The sequence below is a fragment of the Oncorhynchus tshawytscha genome, linkage group LG20 (genome assembly GCF_018296145.1).
Source record: "Oncorhynchus tshawytscha isolate Ot180627B linkage group LG20, Otsh_v2.0, whole genome shotgun sequence".
In the NCBI taxonomy this organism is placed as follows: Eukaryota; Metazoa; Chordata; class Actinopteri; order Salmoniformes; family Salmonidae; genus Oncorhynchus; species Oncorhynchus tshawytscha.
This window is the reverse complement of record NC_056448.1, coordinates 20,590,765-20,613,264: the sequence shown is the minus strand read 5'-3', so window position 1 is coordinate 20,613,264 and position 22,500 is coordinate 20,590,765. Positions and strand designations below refer to the sequence as shown.

General features: G+C 50.1%; 1 protein-coding gene across 2 annotated transcripts in view; it reads left to right on the top strand.

Annotated features, from left to right (window-relative positions):
* LOC112219324 (pappalysin-1-like) overlaps window positions 1-22,500 on the top strand; it is a 126,587-nt gene that overhangs the window by 64,312 nt on the left and 39,775 nt on the right. For both annotated transcript variants that reach the window (XM_042302314.1, XM_042302313.1), the window contains exons 11-14: window positions 2,616-2,723; window positions 2,878-3,013; window positions 3,154-3,367; window positions 9,787-9,955. In XM_042302314.1, the coding sequence (XP_042158248.1) occupies window positions 2,616-2,723; window positions 2,878-3,013; window positions 3,154-3,367; window positions 9,787-9,955 (627 nt within the window). The remainder of the gene's footprint in view (window positions 1-2,615; window positions 2,724-2,877; window positions 3,014-3,153; window positions 3,368-9,786; window positions 9,956-22,500) is intronic.

Here is a 22,500-nt window from a genome sequence, read left to right as displayed (position 1 = left end):
TCTTTCTCTCATCCTCTCTCTTGCAACACAGAGACCTAAAATAGTCTCTGGGACTGTCTTTTGTCAACATCTCGTGCGATAATGTTGTAGCAATTTAGTTGATCGGCGCGGCAGAGGACTTTTTTACTGCCATAACAAAGTGAACAAAAAAGGCTCTAAGTTTAGACTCAAGTGTTGTTTCTCCTTTCTCCTTTCCCTTTTCCGACGTCTCTCAAGCTGCGGTCTCCGACGATTTATTGTCCAGCATTTGTTTTATTGGTTTATTTTTCCCTGTGTGTTGCTTATGTTAGAGACCTTGTTGGCTGCTCTGTTGTGGTTCGCTCCGTGATGCAAGGCCCCTGCTATGTGGTCCTCTGTGGGCTCCTGCTTTACACCCCCATCACCCCACCCCCCCACCCCAACCTTACACACACATATGTATACACACACACAAACACACAAACACACACGCAGGATCAGTCCTTGGGGGAGGTTGGGAGTTGTATTTACAACCTCCTAATGACCAAATCAAATGAATGACCAATCTTACTTGGACTAGTCTGACTCTTGCCATTGTACAGGAGGAGGCTGGGGAGTAACAGAACTTTGGAGGCTGATGAACCCTCCTGCCGGCATTGCTCTTTATAGGTGTTTGCTAGAGGGCAAGCTTGACGTACAATTACAGTGTGCTAGCTCTGTCTGTCGAAAACTGCGGGTGTTATAAAAACACAGAGGGGGGTGGGGGACTTCGACTCAGTGCTACCTGTGTTTACATAAATAAGTCATTGGTTGGCTGTCACCTGTGCAATATTCACTCGCCGCTCCAGTCTGCAGCAGGGTGAGGAGCCATAGCAACTCTCAACACAAGACATCAGCAGTGCCCCAGTGCATTGAGAGGGAAGCACCATGAAGAATATCACCAAACAACAACAGAAACGATCGGGTAGCTGGGTCTTCGTCATCTCAGCTCCCTCCTCTGCCTATCCATAACTGTCACCTCGGCAGATCCAGGAGACAGATAGATTACTCGAAGAGCTTCTGGGTAGTTTCCACCACTGCGTCTAGTTCGTCTAGCTCTGGGTGGACGTCTCTGGTTACAGGTGTCTGATTTCACTGGCATCAGGCAATGGGCGAAAATGTATGTCCTTGTGCCTGTGTCTGTACACTCTGCCCCCAGGTAGGCAGGTAGCCTGGCGGGTAGGAGCGTTGGGCCAGTAACCAAAAGGTTGCTGGGTCGAATCCTGACATGACAAAGTAAAAAATCTGTCATTCTGCCCCAGTAAACCCACTGGTCCCTGGATGCGTGGATGTCGATTAAGGCAGCACCCGCACCTCTCTGCTTCAGAGGGGTTGGGTTAAATGCAGAAGACACATTTCAGTGGGATACATTCAGTTGTACAACTAACTAATGTAGGTATGCCTACCTTGGCTCCTGAGTGGCACAGCGGTCTAAGGCACTGCATCTCAGTGCAAGAGGTTGCCACTCCAGTCCCTGGTTCGATTCCAGGCTGTATCACCTCCAGAAGTGATTGGGAGTCCCGTAGGGCGTTGCACAATTGGCCCAGCGTCATCCAGGTTTGGCTGGGGTATGCCTAATTTGAAATAAGAATTTGTTCTTAACTGACTTGCCTAGTTAAATAAAGGTTAAAAATAATAATAATTAAATACCCCTTTCACATTGCTATCTCTAACATGGTTCTCCAGCTTCTTGTCACAGATAACCTCTCTCCTGTGAAGAGAGACAGCAAACAACACAAACAGCCTTCCATCTACGCCTGTCCCTAACTAAGCAGCCCACATACAGAGGATGAAGTAGAGCTGTCAGATAGAGGCATGGAAGTGTTTAGGCCTTATGAGTTGACATCTGGCTCTCTGGTTCTGAGTCTGAAAAACATTAAAGATAGAAGAGTTAGAGGTGGGATAGAGAGAGAAAGAGAGTGGAGAGATGGAGGGATAGCGAGAGGGGATTGGGGAGAGAGAACAAATGAGTGGTGGAGTGAAAGATGAAAAGGAGTAATGGAGAGTGAGATATTTAGAGAGAAAGAAAGAGAGAGGAACTGAAGCACCCTCTCCCCAGACGGCCTGATTTTTCACGCCGTTAACATGCTGAGCGTGTCACACTGCCCCTCCATGTGTGCCGTATCAACTCAGCCTTGTTTTCCCTAGCAACTTCCTCACACTATTACGTAACTCCAGGAATGACCCTGTTGGCAGGGCTTTGAACACATCTCAACCTTCAAGGCAACAAAATAACAAAATAATCTGAAAAATACACCTTCTAATGATGCCAATTCACATTGATTTGGTTCATAATCTGAAAATGAACTATCTTGTTTCAGAAAAAGAAGCAAAGATTATCTGACATTATCAGAAACATTTGTTTTCCACAAAATGTGTGCAAATTCTATGTACAAATGTTGCAAAAATATTTGGTGTCACTACGAATCTTAATTTCTCTCTCTGTGTCTATCTGTCTCTCTGTCTCTCTGTCTCTCTCTGTCTCTCTGTCTCTCCTCTCTCTGTCTCTCTGTCTCTCTCTGTCTCTCTGTCTCTCTCTGTCTCTCTCTGTCTCTCTCCTCTCTCTGTCTCTCTGTCTCTCTGTCTCTCTGTCTCTGTCTCTCTGTGTGTGTTATCAGACATGCCAGTCCAAGGTGTTTGACCTGTCTGATGGGGTTTCCCAGTACGCCTGGTTCCCCTGCAGAGAGGCCCAGCAGTCCTCCTGGTACCCACAGTACTGGCTCAAGGTAGGTCACAGGCCATAGGTTAGAGGTCAGGAGTCATGGGATATGGGTGGGCAAAGGCTGAAGTTACATAAACATATCTCCAGTTAGTAATATACCCAATATGAATTTGTTGAGAGTTTAGGGCACAAATTGTGAGTGTTCCCTTCTCACCCAGGCCTACTTTTCCCACCCCATGGTGGCTGCCGCTGTGATAATCCACCTAGCTGCAGACGGGACAGGCTACATCGACCAGACACAGTGCAACATCACCGTTCAACTGGTGGACACCAAGGAGGTCATCCACAGTTTAGGTCTGTAGATACAACCTATGGAACTGTGGAAGCGTGGAAAGATCTCTTAAAATCCCATATGAGCTATTTCTCTAACTTCCCACATCCCTCTTTGTCCCTCCTTTCTCTGTCTCTCTCCTTCCTCCCATCCCTCCTTCTAGGTGATTGGCGTCTGACCTGCAGGACCAACCCCCTGGTAATCCCAGTGAGCCATGACCTGAGCGTGGCCTTCTACCGCACCAAGGCCATCCTGGTCCAGTTCCGCTCCCACCTGGTGGCCATCTCTGGCGTGGGCCTGCGCTCCTTCCAGTTCTTTGACCCAATCACCATTAGCGGATGCCAGAGCAACGAGATCTACAACCCCATGGGTCAAAGGTGAGGAGGGCGCTCGGGGGCGCAAGGGGAGATACACAAAAGGTCACTGTTATACATGTAGAAGTAAACATGTATGTGAAATGTTAAAAATGAGCATGTGTATAACTACGCACGCTTGCATGCGCAAACACACACACACACACACATGGGTGCACACACACACACAGGCCTCAGAATTGGTCAGGGGGCTGTCATGAGGAATCGGGCCATTTGTGGCTTTTGTTGTTTGCCAGTGAAGCAAAGGAGAAAAGCTAATTGTATGAGGAGGATTCTGCTCTCGATAAGACGTTGTTTGATGCCACAAACAAAGAGAAGTTGCCGTCCTCAGACTCGTCTTTGGCTCTGGGACCCATTCCACTGAGCTGTCAAATTCAACAACTCACTTGGTGTTATTCAGCTGATGTGTGTGGTGACAATTCTTCGGTTTCCTTATAGAGCAGAGATGGGCAGCTGGCAGCCCCCTTTTGTAGGCCTGTGGATGAATTCACAAGGTGCAAACACAAGGTGCAATCTTTAAAAAATTGGTTGTGCATCAGCAGTTTTTCTCTTGTGTCATCATTGACAGTCACTCAATTAGCCCAGGCTAGCTATATTTTTTAGATTGGTAAGTTAGTTTAGCCAGCTATCTAAACCTGTAGTAATCACGGTCAAATTACTGACACTGCGGGCCCTCATGATAAATTCAGATTTTTTTGTGGCCCCCACTCCATCAAAGTTGTCCATCCCTGCTATAGAAGATTTAAGTACTAAGTTCTGATGTAGTAGATTTACTTAGCAAACATTCTGGATACTCTGTAGGCTATGCAAGCTCCAAAACCAACTAGCATGCCAGACCTGGAGCTCAATCCTCCCTTGTCCATACACCGTTGAATCAATAGTTTATTAACACCATTGTAATAGATTACATGCGACGAACAAAATCAATCAACTATATCTCTCTTGCAAAACACATTTGATCTCAATGAGACCAAACCTGGGATGAATAAAGGGTCAAACCAACTTTAAAAATGCACTAGTGCACTTTTCATGCCCTTCTGTTGGAGCGGTTGCGCTAAAGCTGGGTGCATCCCAAATTGCACACTATTCCCTACTTAGTGCACTATGGGCCAAGGTCAAAAGTAGTGCACTACATAGGGAATAGGGTGGCATTTGGGATGCAGCCCTGGATTTTACTGTTTCAGTAGCAGAGCTTTGGTGGAAGGCTGGCGGTGGGAGTTTCCATGCCGACCCAGAGGAACAATGCATTCATTATTAATTAGTAATTGCCTACTATTATAGCTCCTTGTATTGACATATTTGGGGTTTGTTGTGCTCAGCGGCAGCCATATCCAAAGTGTAAATATGATCTATTTGGCGGCTCCTTGCTTCAACAGCTCCCGCCTGAGCCTCTAGAAGGGATTTAGTACAGGGAGTCTTAAGCTTGGGCATTTCTCCTCCTCTTACTCCTCATACTCCCTTACCTTCATTTGTCCTCCTCCTCATCCTATTCCCTATCCTCCTCTCTTCTACTCCCTCTCCATCCTTTTCCCTTCATTCCTCTCCTTCCATCTCTCTTCGCTCCCTGCCTTCTCCCTCTTCTCCTCTTCCTCCTCCTCTTCTCCCCTCTTCTCCTACTTGCTCTACTTATCCCCCTCTCTTTGCTCTCTTCCCCCCTTTCCTCCTCTCTCTCTCCAGCCAAACAGCCGATTTCCCGTAATAATTCTACCTCTACAAAACACCAAGTCCCTTATTCCCTAAGTTGTTAACAACACAAGCTATTAACATGTCCCGGTTTTATGTTCCACACTTGTTTTCTTGCCTTCTCTCTCTTTCTTCCCTTCGCCATCCCTTCTTTCAAATATGAAGATTTGAGGGGTAATGGCCGATTATTGGACTGTAAAGTGTGGAGGCTCTAGAGTCTTTCGTCTCCAGTGAAGGTTCAGATTTTGAGTGATGGGACACTCGTCATAGCCCCTTCTAGTAGTCTTCAGACTAGTGATCATTTTTCAAGTGTTTAAAAAATTATCCAGGAGACAGGAGCTGAAACCACACCTATAGCTTAATACATACCTTATGGTTCATGAAAACAACTCAGTGCTAAGCTGTCTATAAAGCCTGTTTCTTTCCACCTACTTAGCTAAGGATCCTAAAATGTAAACACTAGCTCAAGCAGGGAGTTTGGTTTTGTTGTGAGTATCGGTTTGTGTTTGCTCTGCCTTCTCTCGATACGTTACGAGGTTCATGTTAGGATCTCGGAGTATGTTGTTGAGGTGGAAGGCGAGAGAAAGAGGGGAAGAGAGGGAGAAAAGCACTACATTTACATTTTAGCAGATGCTCTTATCCAGGGCGACTTACAGGAGCAATACGGGTTAAGTGCCTTGCTCAAGGGCACATCAGCATATTATTCTTTACTGGCCCAACACTTAACCTGTAAACTACCTGCCGCCCACTAGAGAGATCAGGTGTGCAGAGATATATGATGCAGAGAAATATGCAGAAAAATATAGAGAGACCAAAATATAGAGAGACCAAAACATTTTGAGAGAGAGAGAGAGAGACAGAGAGAGAGAGACAGAGAGAGAGAGAGAGAGAGAGGCACCCTATTCCCTACATAGAACAGTACTGGTCAACATTAGTGTGCTGTATAGGGAATACAACAGGCAAACTGTTGTCAAAGACAGCCTTGAGGGTCCCGACATTCCTTAGAACAAGTCCTCTGACTGCTACCAACGTAGTGCTTGTCCAGACTCTCTCATTGTAGTCTGCTCACAATATCCCACTTCTCTTAATTCATTAACCACACTCCCACGTGTGTGTGTGTGTGTGTGTGTGTGTGTGTGTGTGTGTGTGTGTGTGTGTGTGTGTGTGTGTGTAGACAGACACAGAGACACACACAATCTTTATGCACAGCAGCTAGCCCCAGAGAATCTTACAGCAGCCCTATACTGTAGTGTGCTGACTCAAGACATTCACTTATCCATTTGTGTTGCTGGTTCTGGTAGCTTCAATCTGTTTAACGAAGTGTATCTCATGTAAAGAGGAGATATAGCACATTCTATAGATAGCTGTGTGTTCTCCATGCTATAATGAAAACATACTGTTCTGGATGACGTCAGGGATGATGTTCTGTGGGCATTGATTCATTGGTTGGGTCCCAAATGGAACCCTAATCCCTATATAGAGCACTACCTTGGACTAGAGCCCAATGGCTACCATTTGGGCCCTGGTCAAATATAGTGCACTATATAGGGGATAGGGTGCCAATTGGGGTGCTACCATGGTTCCACTTCTAGGGCAGCCAGGTGAATGCAGTATGGCAGTGTGTGTTTTGAGACAGTGTTGTTGATACAGTGTGGTTGTAGTTGTTGAGACAGTGTGGTTGTGGTTGTGTTGTGACAGTGTGGTTGTGTGTTGAGACAGTGTGGCTGTGTGTTGAGACAGTATAGTTGTGCTGTGACAGTGTGGTTGTGTGTTGAGACAGTGTGGCTGTGTGTTGAGACAGTGTGGCTGTGTGTTGAGACAGTGTGGTTGTGTGTGTGTTGAGACAGTGTGGTTGTGGTTGTGTTGAGACAGTGTGGTTGTGTGTGTGTTGAGACAGTGTGGTTGTGTGTGTGTTGAGACAGTGTGGTTGTGGTTGTGTTGAGACAGTGTGGTTGTGTTGAGACTGTGTGGTTGTGTTGAGACAGTGTAGTTGTGTGAGTTGAGATAGTGGTTTTGTGTTGAGACAGTGTGGTTGTGTGTTGAGACAGTGTGGCTGTGTTGAGACAGTGTGGTTGTGTGTTGAGACAGTGTGGTTGTGTTGAGACAGTGTGGTTGTGTTGAGACAGTGTAGTTGTGTGAGTTGAGATAGTGGTTTTGTGTTGAGACAGTGTGGTTGTGGTTGTGTTGAGACAGTGTGGTTGTGTTGAGACAGTGTAGTTGTGTGAGTTGAGATAGTGGTTTTTGTGTTGAGACAGTGTGGTTGTGTGTTGAGACAGTGTGGCTGTGTGTGTGTGTTCAGCCAGTGGGGTTGTGTTGAGACAGTGTTGTTGTGGTTGTGTGTGTGTTGAGACAGTGTTGTTATGGTTGTGTGTGTGTTGAGACTGTTGTTGTGGTTGTGTGTTGATATTGTGTGTTTGTGTTGAGACAGTGTGGTTGTGGTTGTGTTGAGACAGTGTTGTTATGGTTGTGTGTGTGTTGAGACTGTTGTTGTGGTTGTGTGTTGATATTGTGTGGTTGTGTTGAGACAGTGTGGTTGTGGTTGTGTTGAGACAGTGTGGTTGTGTTGAGACAGTGTGTTGTGTTGAGACAGTGTTGTTGTGTTGAGACAGTGTCGTTGTGGTTGTGTATTGATACTGTATGTTTGTGTTGAGACAGTGTGGTTGTGTTGAGACAGTGTAGTTGTGTGAGTTGAGATAGTGGTTTTTGTGTTGAGACAGTGTGGTTGTGTTGAGACAGTGTGGGTTGTGTGTGGTTGTGTTTGTTGAGACCAGTGTAGTTGTGTGTGTGGGTTGTGTTGAGACAGTGTTGTTGTGTTGAGACAGTGTGGTTGTGTGTGTTGAGACAGTGTTGTTATGGTTGTGTGTGTGTTGAGACTGTTGTTGTGGTTGTGTGTTGATATTGTGTGTTTGTGTTGAGACAGTGTGGTTGTGGTTGTGTTGAGACAGTGGTTGTGTTGAGACATGTGTTGAGACAGTGTGTTGTGTTGAGACTGTTGTTGTGGTTGTGTGAGACAGTGATATTGTGTGTGTTGTGTTGAGACAGTGTGAGTTGTGTTGGTTTGTGTTGAGACAGTGTGGTTGTGTTGAGACAGTGTGTTGTGTTGAGACAGTGTTGTTGTGTTGAGACAGTGTCGTTGTGGTTGTGTATTGATACTGTATGTTTGTGTTGAGACAGTGTGGTTGTGTTGAGACAGTGTAGTTGTGTGAGTTGAGATAGTGGTTTTTGTGTTGAGACAGTGTGGTTGTGTTGAGACAGTGTGGCTGTGGTTGTGTGTTTGTTGAGACATTGTGGTTGTGTGTGAGTTGAGACAGTGTAGTTGTGTGTGTGTGTTGAGACAGTGTAGTTGTATGTGAGTTGAGACAGGGTGGTTGTGTTGAGACAGTGTGGTTGTATGTGTGTTGAGACAGTGTGGTTGTGTTGAGACAGTGTGGTTGTGTTGAGACAGTGTAGTTGTGTGAGTTGAGATAGTGGTTTTTGTGTTGAGACAGTGTGGTTGTGTTGAGACAGTGTGGCTGTGGTTGTGTGTTTGTTGAGACATTGTGGTTGTGTGTGAGTTGAGACAGTGTAGTTGTGTGTGTGTGTTGAGACAGTGTAGTTGTGTGAGTTGAGATAGTGGTTTTGTGTTGAGACAGTGTGGTTGTGTTGAGACAGTGTGGCTGTGGTTGTGGTTTGTTGAGACAGTGTGGTTGTGTGTGAGTTGAGACAGTGTGGTGTGGTTGAGACAGTGTGTTGCTGTGAGTTGTGTGTTTGAGACAGTGTTTATATTGTGAGACTGTATGTTTGTGTTGAGACAGTGTGGTTGTGGTTGAGACAGTGTGGTTGGGTTGAGACAGTGTGGCTGTGGTTGAGACAGTGTGGTTGTGTGTGTTTGTACTTTATATTGTACTGTATGTTTGTGTTGAGACAGTGTGGTTGGGTTGAGACAGTGTGGTTGGGTTGAGACAGTGTGGCTGTGGTTGAGACAGTGTGTTTGTGTGTGTTTGTACTTTATATTGTACTGTATGTTTGGGTTGAGACAGTGTGGGCTGTGGTTGAGACAGTGTGGTTGGGTTGAGACAGTGTGGCTGTGGTTGAGACAGTGTGGTTGTGTGTGTTTGTACTTTATATTGTACTGTATGTTTGGTTGAGACAGTGTGGCTGTGGTTGAGACAGTGTGGTGTGTTGTGTTGAGACAGTGTGGTTGTGTGTGTTTGTACTTTATATTGTACTGTATGTTTGTGTTGAGACAGTGTGGCTGTGGTTGAGACAGTGTGGTTGTGTGTTTGGGTTGAGACAGTGTGGCTGTGGTTGAGACAGTGTGGTTGTGTGTGTTTGTACTTTATATTGTACTGTATGTTTGGGTTGAGACAGTGTGGCTGTGGTTGAGACAGTGTGGTTGTGTGTGTTTGTACTTTATATTGTACTGTATGTTTGGGTTGAGACAGTGTGGCTGTGGTTGAGACAGTGTGGTTGTGTGTGTTTGTACTTTATATTGTACTGTATGTTTGGGTTGAGACAGTGTGGCTGTGGTTGAGACAGTGTGTTTGTGTGTTTGTACTTTATATTGTACTGTATGGGTGTTCGACCCACTGTGAATTTAAGTTGTCTGTGTCTGGCTGTGGATGTAGCTACACTGTGATGCTGTTTCTTCTTTGTACAACCTACCCCATATGGGCAGTATATATTTAGCTACTATGTTTATGATTATACTGGTACTAAATAATTCACCCATGTGTTTGTGTGTACCCCTCCTTCTCTAGTTGTGTCCATTACTCATGTGAGGCCATCGACTGCCAGGAGCCGCTGATCCGCAATGCAGAGCTCAAGTGCAGCAGTCTGCGCTTCTTCAACGGAGCTCGCTGCACCATCACCTGTAACTCTGGCTACGTCCTGCAGGTCCACAGAGACGATGACATCATCAAGACCCAGGTATACACACACACACACACACACACACACACACACACACACACACACACACACACACACTAGCCATATTCTTCACCTGCAACAGCAGCTTGGCAGTGTAAACCCACTGGGAGGATGACATCATGTCAAGCCCAGGTAGCTAGCTAGACGCCTCCTCCTTCCTTCCTTCTCCCTGCTTTATGCACACACACACACACACACACACACACACACACACACACACACACACACACACACACACACACACACACACACACACACACACACACACACACACACACACACAGATGGACAAAGGCACATGCACGTTCACATGTATACACACACACACATATGCTCACAGGCACACACACTATATATGTTTAGTCTTTCTGCGCTGCACCATCACCTGCAACAATGGCTATGTGTTTCTGCTCCACTGGGACGATGACATCACTAGGTACTCTCTGCTCACTGCAGCCCCCTTCCTCCATCCCTCCCTCCCTCTCCGGCTGCCTGCCTGCCCCCCCCTCGCTCCCTCCTTCACTCCCCCCCCTCCCCACTCATACAGTGAAGTCATGCTCAGATATGCACAGATACAACAACTAGACACAGCACTGTGCAGATACTCCATGTCTTTCTAACGTCTGTATGTGTGTGTAATTTAATGAATATGTATGTGGTGTTTGCTGAGATGAATTACACTGCAGCTACTTTTCATTACGACACTGTGTAGCGGGCAAGAGAAAAGTGACCCTATGACATACTTGTTAACATTTGTCACATTACTGGAGAAAGAGCTTTCTGGTTACGAAGACGTCTCAGCATCCACTTCATGTAGTATCAACCCCCACACACCAGACACTCAACAGAGGAGGAGGACAGACATTGGCACACAAACCACGAAAAGACAGAAGCATGCAGACACACAAACCACCCTAAACAAACAAGTTAGTTCACAGGCACACAGTCAACCCATTCACTCCCACAGAGGGTATTAGTTAGTTGACAGTCACACAGTAAACCCATACACTCCCACAGAGGGTATTAGTTAGTTGACAGTCACACAGTAAACCCATACACTCCCACAGAGGGCTCTTAGTTAGTTCACAGTCACACAGTAAACCCATTCACTCACACAGAGGGCTCTTAGTTAGTTCACAGTCACACAGTAAACCCTTTCACTCACACAGAGGGCTCATAGTTAGTTCACAGTCACACAGTAAACCCATTCACTCACACAGAGGGCTCTTAGTTAGTTCACAGTCACACAGTAAACCCTTTCACTCCTACAGAGGGCTCATAGTTAGTTCACAGCCACATAGTCAACCCATTCACTCCCACAGAGGGGTCATAGTTAGTTAGTTCCCAGTCACACAGTAAACCCATTCACTCCAACAGAGGCCTTTTAGTTAGTTCACAGTCACACAGTAAACCCATTCACTCATACAGAGGGCTCATAGTTAGTTCACAGCCACATAGTCAACCCATTCACTCCCACAGAGGGTATTAGTTAGTTCACAGTCACACAGTAAACCCATTCACTCCCACAGAGGGCTCTTAGTTAGTTCACAGTCACACAGTAAACCCATTCACTCACACAGAGGGCTCTTAGTTAGTTCACAGTCAACCCATTCACTCCCACAGAGGGCTCTTAGTTAGTTCACAGTCACACAGTAAACCCATTCACTCCCACAGAGGGCTCTTAGTTAGTTGACAGTCAACCCATTCACTCCCACAGAGGGCTCTTAGTTAGTTGACAGTCAACCCATTCACTCCCACAGAGGGCTCTTAGTTAGTTGACAGTAAACCCATTCACTCCCACAGAGGGCTCTTAGTTAGTTCACAGTCAACCCATTCACTCCCACAGAGGGCTCTTAGTTAGTTCACAGTCACACAGTAAACCCATTCACTCTCACAAAGGGCTCTTAGTTAGTTAGTTCACAGCCACACAGTCAACCCATTCACTCCCACAGAGGGTATTAGTTAGTTGACAGTCACACAGTAAACCCATTCACTCCCACAGAGGGCTCTTAGTTAGTTCACAGTCACACAGTAAACCCATTCACTCCCACAGAGGGCTCTTAGTTAGTTCACAGTCACACAGTAAACCCTTTCACTCCTACAGAGGGCTCATAGTTAGTTCACAGTCACACAGTCAACCCATTCACTCACACAGAGGGCTCTTAGTTAGTTCACAGTCACACAGTAAACCCTTTCACTCCTACAGAGGGCTCATAGTTAGTTCACAGCCACATAGTCAACCCATTCACTCCCACAGAGGGCTCTTAGTTAGTTGACAGTCAACCCATTCACTCCCACAGAGGGCTCTTAGTTAGTTGACAGTAAACCCATTCACTCCCACAGAGGGCTCTTAGTTAGTTCACAGTCAACCCATTCACTCCCACAGAGGGCTCTTAGTTAGTTCACAGTCACACAGTAAACCCATTCACTCTCACAAAGGGCTCTTAGTTAGTTAGTTCACAGCCACACAGTCAACCCATTCACTCCCACAGAGGGTATTAGTTAGTTGACAGTCACACAGTAAACCCATTCACTCCCACAGAGGGCTCTTAGTTAGTTCACAGTCACACAGTAAACCCATTCACTCCCACAGAGGGCTCTTAGTTAGTTCACAGTCACACAGTAAACCCTTTCACTCCTACAGAGGGCTCATAGTTAGTTCACAGTCACACAGTCAACCCATTCACTCCCACAAAGGGCTCTTAGTTAGTTAGTTCACAGCCACACAGTCAACCCATTCACTCCCACAGAGGGCTCTTAGTTAGTTCACAGTCACACAGTCAACCCATTCACTCCCACAGAGGGCTCTTAGTTAGTTCACAGTCACACAGTCAACCCATTCACTCCCACAAAGGGCTCTTAGTTAGTTAGTTCACAGCCACACAGTCAACCCATTCCCTCCCACAGAGGGCTCTTAGTTAGTTGACAGTCACACAGTAAACCCATTCACTCACACAGAGGGCTCTTAGTTAGTTCACAGTCACACAGTAAACCCATTCACTCACACAGAGGGCTATTAGTTAGTTCACAGCCACACATTAAACCCATTCACTCCCACAGAGGGCTATTAGTTAGTTCACAGTCACACAGTAAACCCATTCACTCCCACAGAGGGCTCTTAGTTAGTTCACAGTCACACAGTAAACCCATTCACTCCCACAGAGGGCCCGTAAAGACAACAGCACCAACACTTTATCCCTCTCCCAGGCTCTGTTAACAGACCTGCAAGCTAATCAATTAATTCTCCCTAAAACACACACACACGGAGACAGAGATGTTTATTTATTTTCCCTTTTGTACATGAACTATTTGCACATTGTTACAGCACTGTATACAGACATAACATGACATGTTAAATGTCTCTATTCTTTTGGAACTTTTGTGAGTGTAATGTTTGCTGTTCAGTTTTTGTTTATTTCACTTTTGTTTTGGATCTTTTTGTCTAATTTTGGTAATGTAATAATTAGTTTCCCATGCTAATTCAACCCCTGAGAGAGAGAGACCCTACTAGAATCTGAAGTCAAATATCTACTCTTTGCCGATGATCTGGTGCTTCTGTCCCCAACCAAGGAGGGATAACAGCAGCACCTAGATCTTCTGCACAGATTCTGCCAGACCTGGGCCCTGACAGTAAATCTCAGTACGACCAAAATAATGGTGTTCCAAAAAAGGTCCAGTCACCAGGACCACAAATACAAATTCCATCTAGACACCACTGCCCTAGAGCACACAAAAACGAAACATACCTTGGCCTAAAAATCTCCGCCACAGGTAACTTCCACAAAGCTGTGAACGATCTGAGAGACAAGGCAAGAAGGGCATTCTTTGCCATCAAAAAGAACATACAATTCAACATACCAATTAGGATCTGGATAAAAATACTTGAATCAGTCATAGAGCCCATTGCCCTTTATGGTAGTGAGGTCTCACCAACCTAGACTTCAGAAAATGGGACAAACACCAAATTGAGACTGCATGCAGAATTCTGCAAAAAATATCCTCCGTGTACAGTGTAAAACACCAAATAATGCATGCAGGGCAGAATTAGGCCGATACCCACTAATGATCAAATTCCAGAAAGAGCCATTCAATTCTACAACCACCTAAAGGGAAGCGATTCCCAAACCTTCCATAACAATGCCATCACCTACAGAGAGATGAACCTGGAGAAGAGTCCACTAAGCAAGCTGGTCCTGGGGCTCTGTTCACAAACACAAACACACCCCACAGAGCCCCAGGACAGCAGCACAATTAGACCCAATCAAATCATGAGAAAACAAAAAGATAATTACTTGACACATTGGAAAGATTTAACTAAAAAAAACAGAGCTAACTAGAATGCAATTTGGCCCTAAACAGAGAGTACACAGTGGCAGAATATCTGACCACTGTGACTGACCCAAACTTAAGGAAAGCTTTGACTATGTACAGACTCAGTGAGCATAGCCTTGCTATTGAGAAAGGCTGACGTAGGCAGACATGGCTCTCAAGAGAAGACAGGCTTTGTGCACACTGCCCACAAAATGAGGTGGAAACTGAGCTGCACATCCTAACCTCCTGTCCAATGTATGACCATATTAGAAACACATATTTCCCTCAGATTATACAGATCCACAAAGAATTCGAAATCAAACCCCATTTTGATTGGGGGGAAAGAGACAGAGCGAGAGGGTGGGGGGAAAGAGACAGATAGAAAGAGGGTGGGGGAAAGGGACAGAGAGAGAGAGAGGGTTGGGTGGGAAAGAGAGAGAGAGGGTGGGGGAAAGTGACAGAGAGAGGGTGGGGAGAAAGTGACAGAGAGAGGGTGGGGGAAAGAGAGAGAGAGAGGGTGGGGGAAATAGAGAGAGAGAGGGTGGGGGAATGAGACAGACAGAGAGGGTGGGGGAATGGAGACAGGGAAGGGTGGGGGTAGAGACAGAGAGAGAGGGTGGGGGGAAGAGACAGAGAGAGAGGGTGGGGAGAAGAGACAGACAGAGGGTGGGGGAAAGAGAGAGGGAGAGGGGGGAGAAGAGACAGAGAGAGAGGGTGGGGGAAGAGAGAGAGGGTGGGGGGAAAGAGACAGAGAGAGAGAGAGGGGGGGAAAGAGACAGAGAGAGAGGGTGGGGAAAAGAGAGAGAGGTGGGGGGACAGAGAGAGAGGGTGGGGGAAAGAGACAGAGAAAGAGAGAGGGTGGGGGGAAAGAGACAGAAAGAGGGTGAGGGGAAAGAAGAGACAGAGAGAGGGTGAGGGGGAAAGAGACAGAGGGTGGGGGGAGAAGAGACAGAGGGTGAGGGGGAAAGAGACAGAGGGTGGGGAGAAGAGACAGAGGGTGAGGGGGAAAGAGACAGAGGGTGGGGAGAAGAGACAGAGGGTGAGGGGGAAAGAGACAGAGGGTGGGGAGAAGAGACAGAGGGTGGGAGAAGAGACAGAGGGTGTGGGGGAAAGAGACAGAGACAGAGGGTGGGGAGAAGAGACAGAGGGTGGGGAAAGAAAGAGACAGAGGGTGAGGGGGAAAGAGACAGAGGGTGGGGAGAAGAGACAGAGGGTGAGGGGAAAGAGACAGAGACAGAGAGGTGAGGGGGAAAGAGACAGAGAGAGAGAGAGGTGGGGAAAGAGACAGAGGGAGAGGGGGGGAAGAGAAAGAGACAGAGGGTGAGGGGGAAAGAGACAGAGGGTGGGTGGGGAAAGAGACAGAGGGTGAGGGGAAGAGACAGGGTGGGGAGAAGAGACAGAGGGTGAGGGGGAAAGAGACAGAGGGTGGGGAGAAGAGACAGAGGGTGGGGGAGAAAGAGACAGAGGGTGGGGGAAGAGACAGAGAGAGAGGGTGGGGAAAGAGACAGAGGGTGAGGGGGGGAGAAGAGACAGAGGGTGGGGGAAAGAGACAGAGACAGAGGAGTGGGGAGAAGAGACAGAGGGTGGGGAGAAGAGACAGAGGGTGGGGGGGGAAGAGACAGAGGGTGGGGGAAAGAGACAGAGAAGAGACAGAGGGAGGGGGGAGAAAGAGACAGAGAGGGTGAGGGGAAGAGACAGAGAGAGAGGGTGGGGAGAAGGAGACAGAGAGAGGGTGGGGGAAAGACAGAGAGAGGGTGGGGAGAAGAGACAGAGAGAGAGAGAGGGTGGGGAAAGAGACAGAGGGAGAGGTGGGGAGAAGAGACAGAGAGAGAGGGTGGGGGGAAAGAGACAGAGAGAGAGGGAGGGGAAGAGAGAGACAGAGAGAGAGGGTGGGGAAGAGACAGAGAGAGAGGGTGGGGAGAAGAGACAGAGAGGTGGGGGGAAAGAGACAGAGAGAGAGGGGGGGGAAGAGACAGAGAGAGAGAGGGTGGAGGGAGACAAGAGACAGAGGGTGGGGGAAAGAGACAGAGGGTGGGGGAAAGAGACAGAGACAGAGAGGGTGGGGGGAGACAGAGAGACAGAGGGTGGGGAAAGAGACAGAGGGTGAGGGGGAGAAAGAGACAGAGGGTGAGAGAAGAGACAGAGGGTGGGGAAAGAGACAGAGGGTGGGGGAAGAGAAAGAGACAGAGGGTGGGGAGAAGAGACAGAGGTGGGGAGAAGAGACAGGGGTGGGGGAAGAGACAGAGAGAGGGTGGGGAGAAGAGACAGAGAGAGAGAGGGTGGGGAGAAGAGACAGAGAGAGAGGGTGGGGAGAAGAGACAGGTGGGGAAAGAGACAGAGAGAGAGGGTGGGGGAAGAGACAGAGAGAGAGGGTGGGGAGAAGAGACAGAGAGAGAGGGTGGGGAGAAGAGACAGAGAGAGAGGGTGGGGGAAGGAGACAGAGAGAGGGTGGGGGGAAAGAGACAGAGACAGAGAGGGTGGGGGGAAAGAGACAGAGAGAGAGGGTGGGGGAAAGAGACAGAGGTGAGGGGGAAAGAGACAGAGGGTGGGGAGAAGAGACAGAGGGTGAGGGGGAAAGAGACAGAGGGTGGGGAGAAGAGAGAGAGAGGGTGAGGGGAAGAAAGAGGGGGTGGGGAGAGAGACAGAGGGTGGGGAGAAGAGACAGAGGGTGAGGGGGAAAGAGACAGAGGGTGGGGAGAGAGACAGAGGGTGGGGAGAAGAGACAGAGGGTGAGGGGGAAAGAGACAGAGGGTGGAGAGAAGAGACAGAGGGTGGGGAGAAGAGACAGAGAGAGAGAGGGTGGGGAGAAGAGACAGAGAGAGAGGGTGGGGAGAAGAGACAGAGAGAGAGGGTGGGGAGAAGAGACAGAGAGAGAGGGTGGGGGGAAAGAGACAGAGAGAGAGGGTGGGGAGAAGAGACAGAGAGAGAGGGTGGGGAGAAGAGACAGAGAGAGAGGGTGGGGGAAGGAGACAGAGAGAGAGGGTGGGGGGAAGAGACAGAGAGAGGGTGGGGAGAAGAGACAGAGAGAGAGAGGGTGGGGAGAAGGAGACAGAGAGAGGGTGGGGAGAAGAGACAGAGAGAGAGAGGGTGGGAGAAGAGACAGAGAGAGAGAGGGTGAGGGAAGGAGACAGAGAGAGGGTGGGGGAAGAGACAGAGAGAGAGAGGGTGGGGAGAAGGAGACAGAGAGAGAGAGGGTGGGGAGAAGGAGACAGAGAGAGGGTGGGGAAGAGACAGAGAGAGAGAGGGTGGGGAGAAGAGACAGAGAGAGGGTGGGGGAAGAGACAGAGAGAGAGAGGGTGGGGAGAAGAGACAGAGAGAGGGTGGGGGAAGAGACAGAGAGAGAGGGTGGGGAGAAGAGACAGAAGAGAGACAGAGAGAGGGTGGGGGAAGGAGACAGAGAGAGAGGTTGGGGAGAAGAGACACAGAGAGAGGGTGGGGGGAATGGAGACAGAGAGAGAGGGTGGGGGTAGAGACAGAGAGAGAGGGTGGGGAGAAGAGACAGAGAGAGAGGGTGGGGGAAAGAGAGAGATGGTGGGGGAAAGAGACAGAGAGAGAGAGGGTGGGGGAAAGAGTAAGAGAGAGAGGGTGGGGGAAAAAACAGAGAGAGAGGGTGGGGGGAAAGAGACAGAGAGAGAGAGAGGGTGGGGGGGGGAAAGAGACAGAGAGAGAGAGGGTGGGCGGAAAGAGACAGAGGGTGGGGAGAAAGAGACAGAGAGAGAGAGGGTGGGGGAAGGAGACAGAGAGAGAGCGTGGGGGAAGAGACAGAGAGAGAGAGGGTGGGGAGAAGAGACAGAGAGAGAGAGGGTGGGGGAAGGAGACAGAGAGAGGGTAGGGGAAGAGACAGAGAGAGAGAGGGTGGGGAGAAGAGACAGAGAGAGAGAGGGTGGGGGAAGGAGACAGAGAGAGAGGTTGGGGAGAAGAGACAGAGAGAGAGGGTGGGGGAATGGAGACAGAGAGAGAGGGTGGGGGTAGAGACAGAGAGAGAGAGGGTGGGGAGAATAGACAGAGAGAGAGGGTGGGGGAAAGAGAGAGATGGTGGGGGGAAAGAGACAGAGACAGAGAGGGTGGGGGAAAGATACAGAGAGAGAGAGGGTGGGGGAAAGAGACAGAGGGTGAGGGGGAAAGAGACAGAGGGTGGGGAGAAGAGACAGAGGGTGAGGGGGAAAGAGACAGAGGGTGGGGAGAAGAGAGAGCGGGTGAGGGGGAAAGAGACAGAGGGTGGGTAGAGAGACAGAGGGTGGGGAGAAGAGACAGAGGGTGAGGGGGAAAGAGACAGAGGGTGGGGAGAGAGACAGAGGGTGGGGAGAAGAGACAGAGGGTGAGGGGGAAAGACACAAAGGGTGGAGAGAAGAGACAGAGGGTGGGGGAAGAGACAGAGAGAGAGAGGGTGGGGAGAAGAGACAGAGAGAGAGGGTGGGGAGAAGAGAGAGAGAGAGGGTGGGGAGAAGAGACAGAGAGAGGGTGGGGGAAAGAGACAGAGAGAGAGAGGGTGGGGAGAAGAGACAGAGAGAGAGGGTGGGGAGAAGAGACAGAGAGAGAGAGGGTGGGGGAAGGAGACAGGGAGAGGGTGGGGGAAGAGACAGAGAGAGAGGGTGGGGAGAAGAGACAGAGAGAGAGAGGGTGGGGGAAGGAGACAGAGAGAGGGTGGGGAAGAGACAGAGAGAGAGAGGGTGGGTAGAAGAGACAGAGAGAGAGAGGGTGAGGGAAGGAGACAGAGAGAGGGTGGGGGAAGAGACAGAGAGAGAGAGGGTGGGGAGAAGGAGACAGAGAGAGAGAGGGTGGGGAGAAGGAGTCAGAGAGAGGGTAGGGGGAAGAGACAGAGAGAGAGAGGGTGGGGAGAAGAGACAGAGAGAGGGTGGGGGGGAAAGAGACAGAGAGAGAGGGTGGGGGGAAGAGACAGAGAGAGAGGGTGGGGAGAAGAGACAGAGAGAGAGGGTGGGGAGAAGAGACAGAGAGAGAGAGGGTGGGGGAAGGAGACAGAGAGAGGGTGGGGGAAAGAGACAGAGACAGAGAGGGTGGGGGAAAGAGACAGAGAGAGAGAGGGTGGGGGGAAAGAGACAGAGGGTGAGGGGGAAAGAGACAGAGGTTGGGGAGAAGAGACAGAGGGTGAGGGGGAAAGAGACAGAGGGTGGGGAGAAGAGAGAGCGGGTGAGGGGGAAAGAGACAGAGGGTGGGGAGAAGAGACAGAGGGTGAGGGGGAAAGAGACAGAGGGTGGGGAGAGAGACAGAGGGTGGGGAGAAGAGACAGAGGGTGAGAGGGAAAGAGACAGAGGGTGGAGAGAAGAGACAGAGGGTGGGGGAAGAGACAGAGAGAGAGAGGGTGGGGAGAAGAGACAGAGAGAGAGGATGGGGAGAAGAGACAGAGCGAGAGGGTGGGGAGAAGAGACAGAGAGAGAGAAGGTGGGGGAAGGAGACAGAGAGAGGGTGGGGAGAAGAGACAGAGAGAGAGAGGGTGGGGAGAAGAGACAGAGAGAGAGGGTGGGGAGAAGAGACAGAGAGAGAGGGTGGGGAGAAGAGACAGAGAGAGGGTGGGGGGAAAGAGACAGAGAGAGAGAGGGTGGGGAGAAGAGACAGAGAGAGAGGGTGGGGAGAAGAGACAGAGAGAGAGAGGGTGGGGAAGGAGACAGAGAGAGGGTGGGGGAAGAGACAGAGAGAGAGAGGGTGGGGAGAAGGAGACAGAGAGAGGGTAGGGGAAGAGACAGAGAGAGAGAGGGTGGGGAGAAGAGACAGAGAGAGAGAGAGGGTGGGGAAGGAGACAGAGAGAGAGGTTGGGGAGAAGAGACACAGAGAGAGGGTGGGGGGAATGGAGACAGAGAGAGAGGGTGGGGGGTAGAGACAGAGAGAGAGAGGGTGGGAGAAGAGACAGAGAGAGAGGGTGGGGGAAAGAGAGATGGTGGGGGAAAGAGACAGAGAGAGAGAGGGTGGGGGAAAGAGTAAGAGAGAGAGAGGGTGGGGAAAAAAACAGACAGAGAGGGTGGGGGAAAGAGACAGAGAGAGAGAGAGGGTGGGGGAAAGAGACAGAGAGAGAGAGGGTGGGCGGAAAGAGACAGAGGGTGGGGAGAAAGAGACAGAGAGAGAGAGGGTGGGGAAGAGACAGAGAGAGAGAGGGTGGGGAGAAGAGACAGAGAGAGAGAGAGGGTGGGGGAAGGAGACAGAGAGAGGGTAGGGGAAGAGACAGAGAGAGAGAGGGTGGGGAGAAGAGACAGAGAGAGAGAGGGTGGGGGAAGGAGACAGAGAGAGAGGTTGGGGAGAAGAGACAGAGAGAGAGGGTGGGGGGAATGGAGACAGAGAGAGAGGGTGGGGGTAGAGACAGAGAGAGAGAGGGTGGGGAGAAGAGACAGAGAGAGAGGGTGGGGGAAAGAGAGAGATTGTGGGGGGAAAGAGACAGAGACAGAGAGGGGGGGAAAGACAGAGAGAGAGAGGGTGGGGGAAAGAGACAGAGGGTGAGGGGGAAAGAGACAGAGGGTGGGGAGAAGAGACAGAGGGTGAGGGGGAAAGAGACAGAGGGTGGGGAGAAGAGAGAGAGGGTGAGGGGGAAAGAGACAGAGGGTGGGTAGAGAGACAGAGGGTGGGGAGAAGAGACAGAGGGTGAGGGGGAAAGAGACAGAGGGTGGGGAGAGAGACAGAGGGTGGGGAGAAGAGACAGAGGGTGAGGGGGAAAGAGACAAAGGGTGGAGAGAAGAGACAGAGGGTGGGGGGAAGAGACAGAGAGAGAGAGGGTGGGGAGAAGAGACAGAGAGTGAGAGGGTGGGGGGAAAGAGACAGAGGGTGAGGGGGAAAGAGACAGAGGTTGAGGGGGAAAGAGACAGGGGTGGGGGAGAAGAGACAGAGGGTGAGGGGGAAAGAGACAGAGGGTGGGGAGAAGAGACAGAAGGTGAGGGGGAAAGAGACAGAGGGTGGGGAGAAGAGACAGAGGGTGGGGGAAAGAGACAGAGGGTGAGGGGGAAAGAGACAGAGGGTGAGGGGGAAAGAGACAGAGGGTGGGGAGAAGAGACAGAGGGTGGGGGGAAGAGACAGAGAGAGAGAGGGTGGGGAGAAGAGACAGAGAGAGAGGGTGGGGAAAAGAGACAGAGAGAGAGGGTGGGGAGAAGAGACAGAGAGAGGGTGGGGAAAGAGACAGAGAGAGAGAGGGTGGGGGAAAGAACAGAGAGAGAGGGTGGGGAGAAGAGACAGAGAGAGAGGGTGGGGAGAAGAGACAGAGAGAGAGAGGGTGGGGGAAGGAGACAGAGAGAGGGTGGGGGAAGAGACAGAGAGAGAGAGGGTGGGGAGAAGGAGACAGAGAGAGAGAGGGTGGGGAGAAGGAGACAGAGAGAGAGAGGGTGGGGAGAAGGAGACAGAGAGAGGGTAGGGGAAGAGACAGAGAGAGAGAGGGTGGGGAGAAGAGACAGAGAGAGAGAGGGTGGGGGAAGGAGACAGAGAGAGAGGTTGGGGAGAAGAGACAGAGAGAGAGGGTGGGGGAATGGAGACAGAGAGAGAGGGTGGGGGTAGAGACAGAGAGAGAGAGGGTGGGGAGAAGAGACAGAGAGAGAGGGTGGGGGAAAGAGAGAGATGGTGGGGGGAAAGAGACAGAGAGAGAGAGGGTGGGGGAAAGAGACAGAGAGAGAGAGGGTGGGGGAAAGAGTAAGAGAGAGAGGGTGGGGAAAAGAGACAGAGAGAGAGGGTGGGGGGAAAGAGACAGAGAGAGAGAGAGAGAGGGTGGGGGGAAAGAGAGAGATGGTGGGGGAAAGAGACAGAGAGAGAGAGGGTGGGGAAAGAGACAGAGAGAGAGAGGGTGGGGGAAAGAGTAAGAGAGAGAGGGTGGGGAAAAGAGACAGAGAGAGAGGGTGGGGGAAAGAGACAGAGAGAGAGAGAGGGGGTGGGGAAAGAGACAGAGAGAGAGAGAGGGTGGGCGGAAAGAGACAGAGGGTGGGGAGAAAGAGACAGAGAGGGTGAGGGTGGGGGAAGGAGACAGAGAGAGGGTGGGGGAAGAGACAGAGAGAGATAGGGTGGGGCGAAGAGACAGAGAGAGAGGGTGGGGGAAGGAGACAGAGAGAGGGTAGGGGAAGAGACAGAGAGAGAGGGTGGGGAGAAGAGACAGAGAGAGAGAGGGTGGGGGAAGGAGACAGAGAGAGAGGTTGGGGAGAAGAGACAGAGAGAGAGGGTGGGGGAATGGAGACAGAGAGAGAGGGTGGGGGAAAGAGACAGAGAGAGAGCGGGTGGGGGAAAGACACAGAGATTGAGAGGGTGGGCAG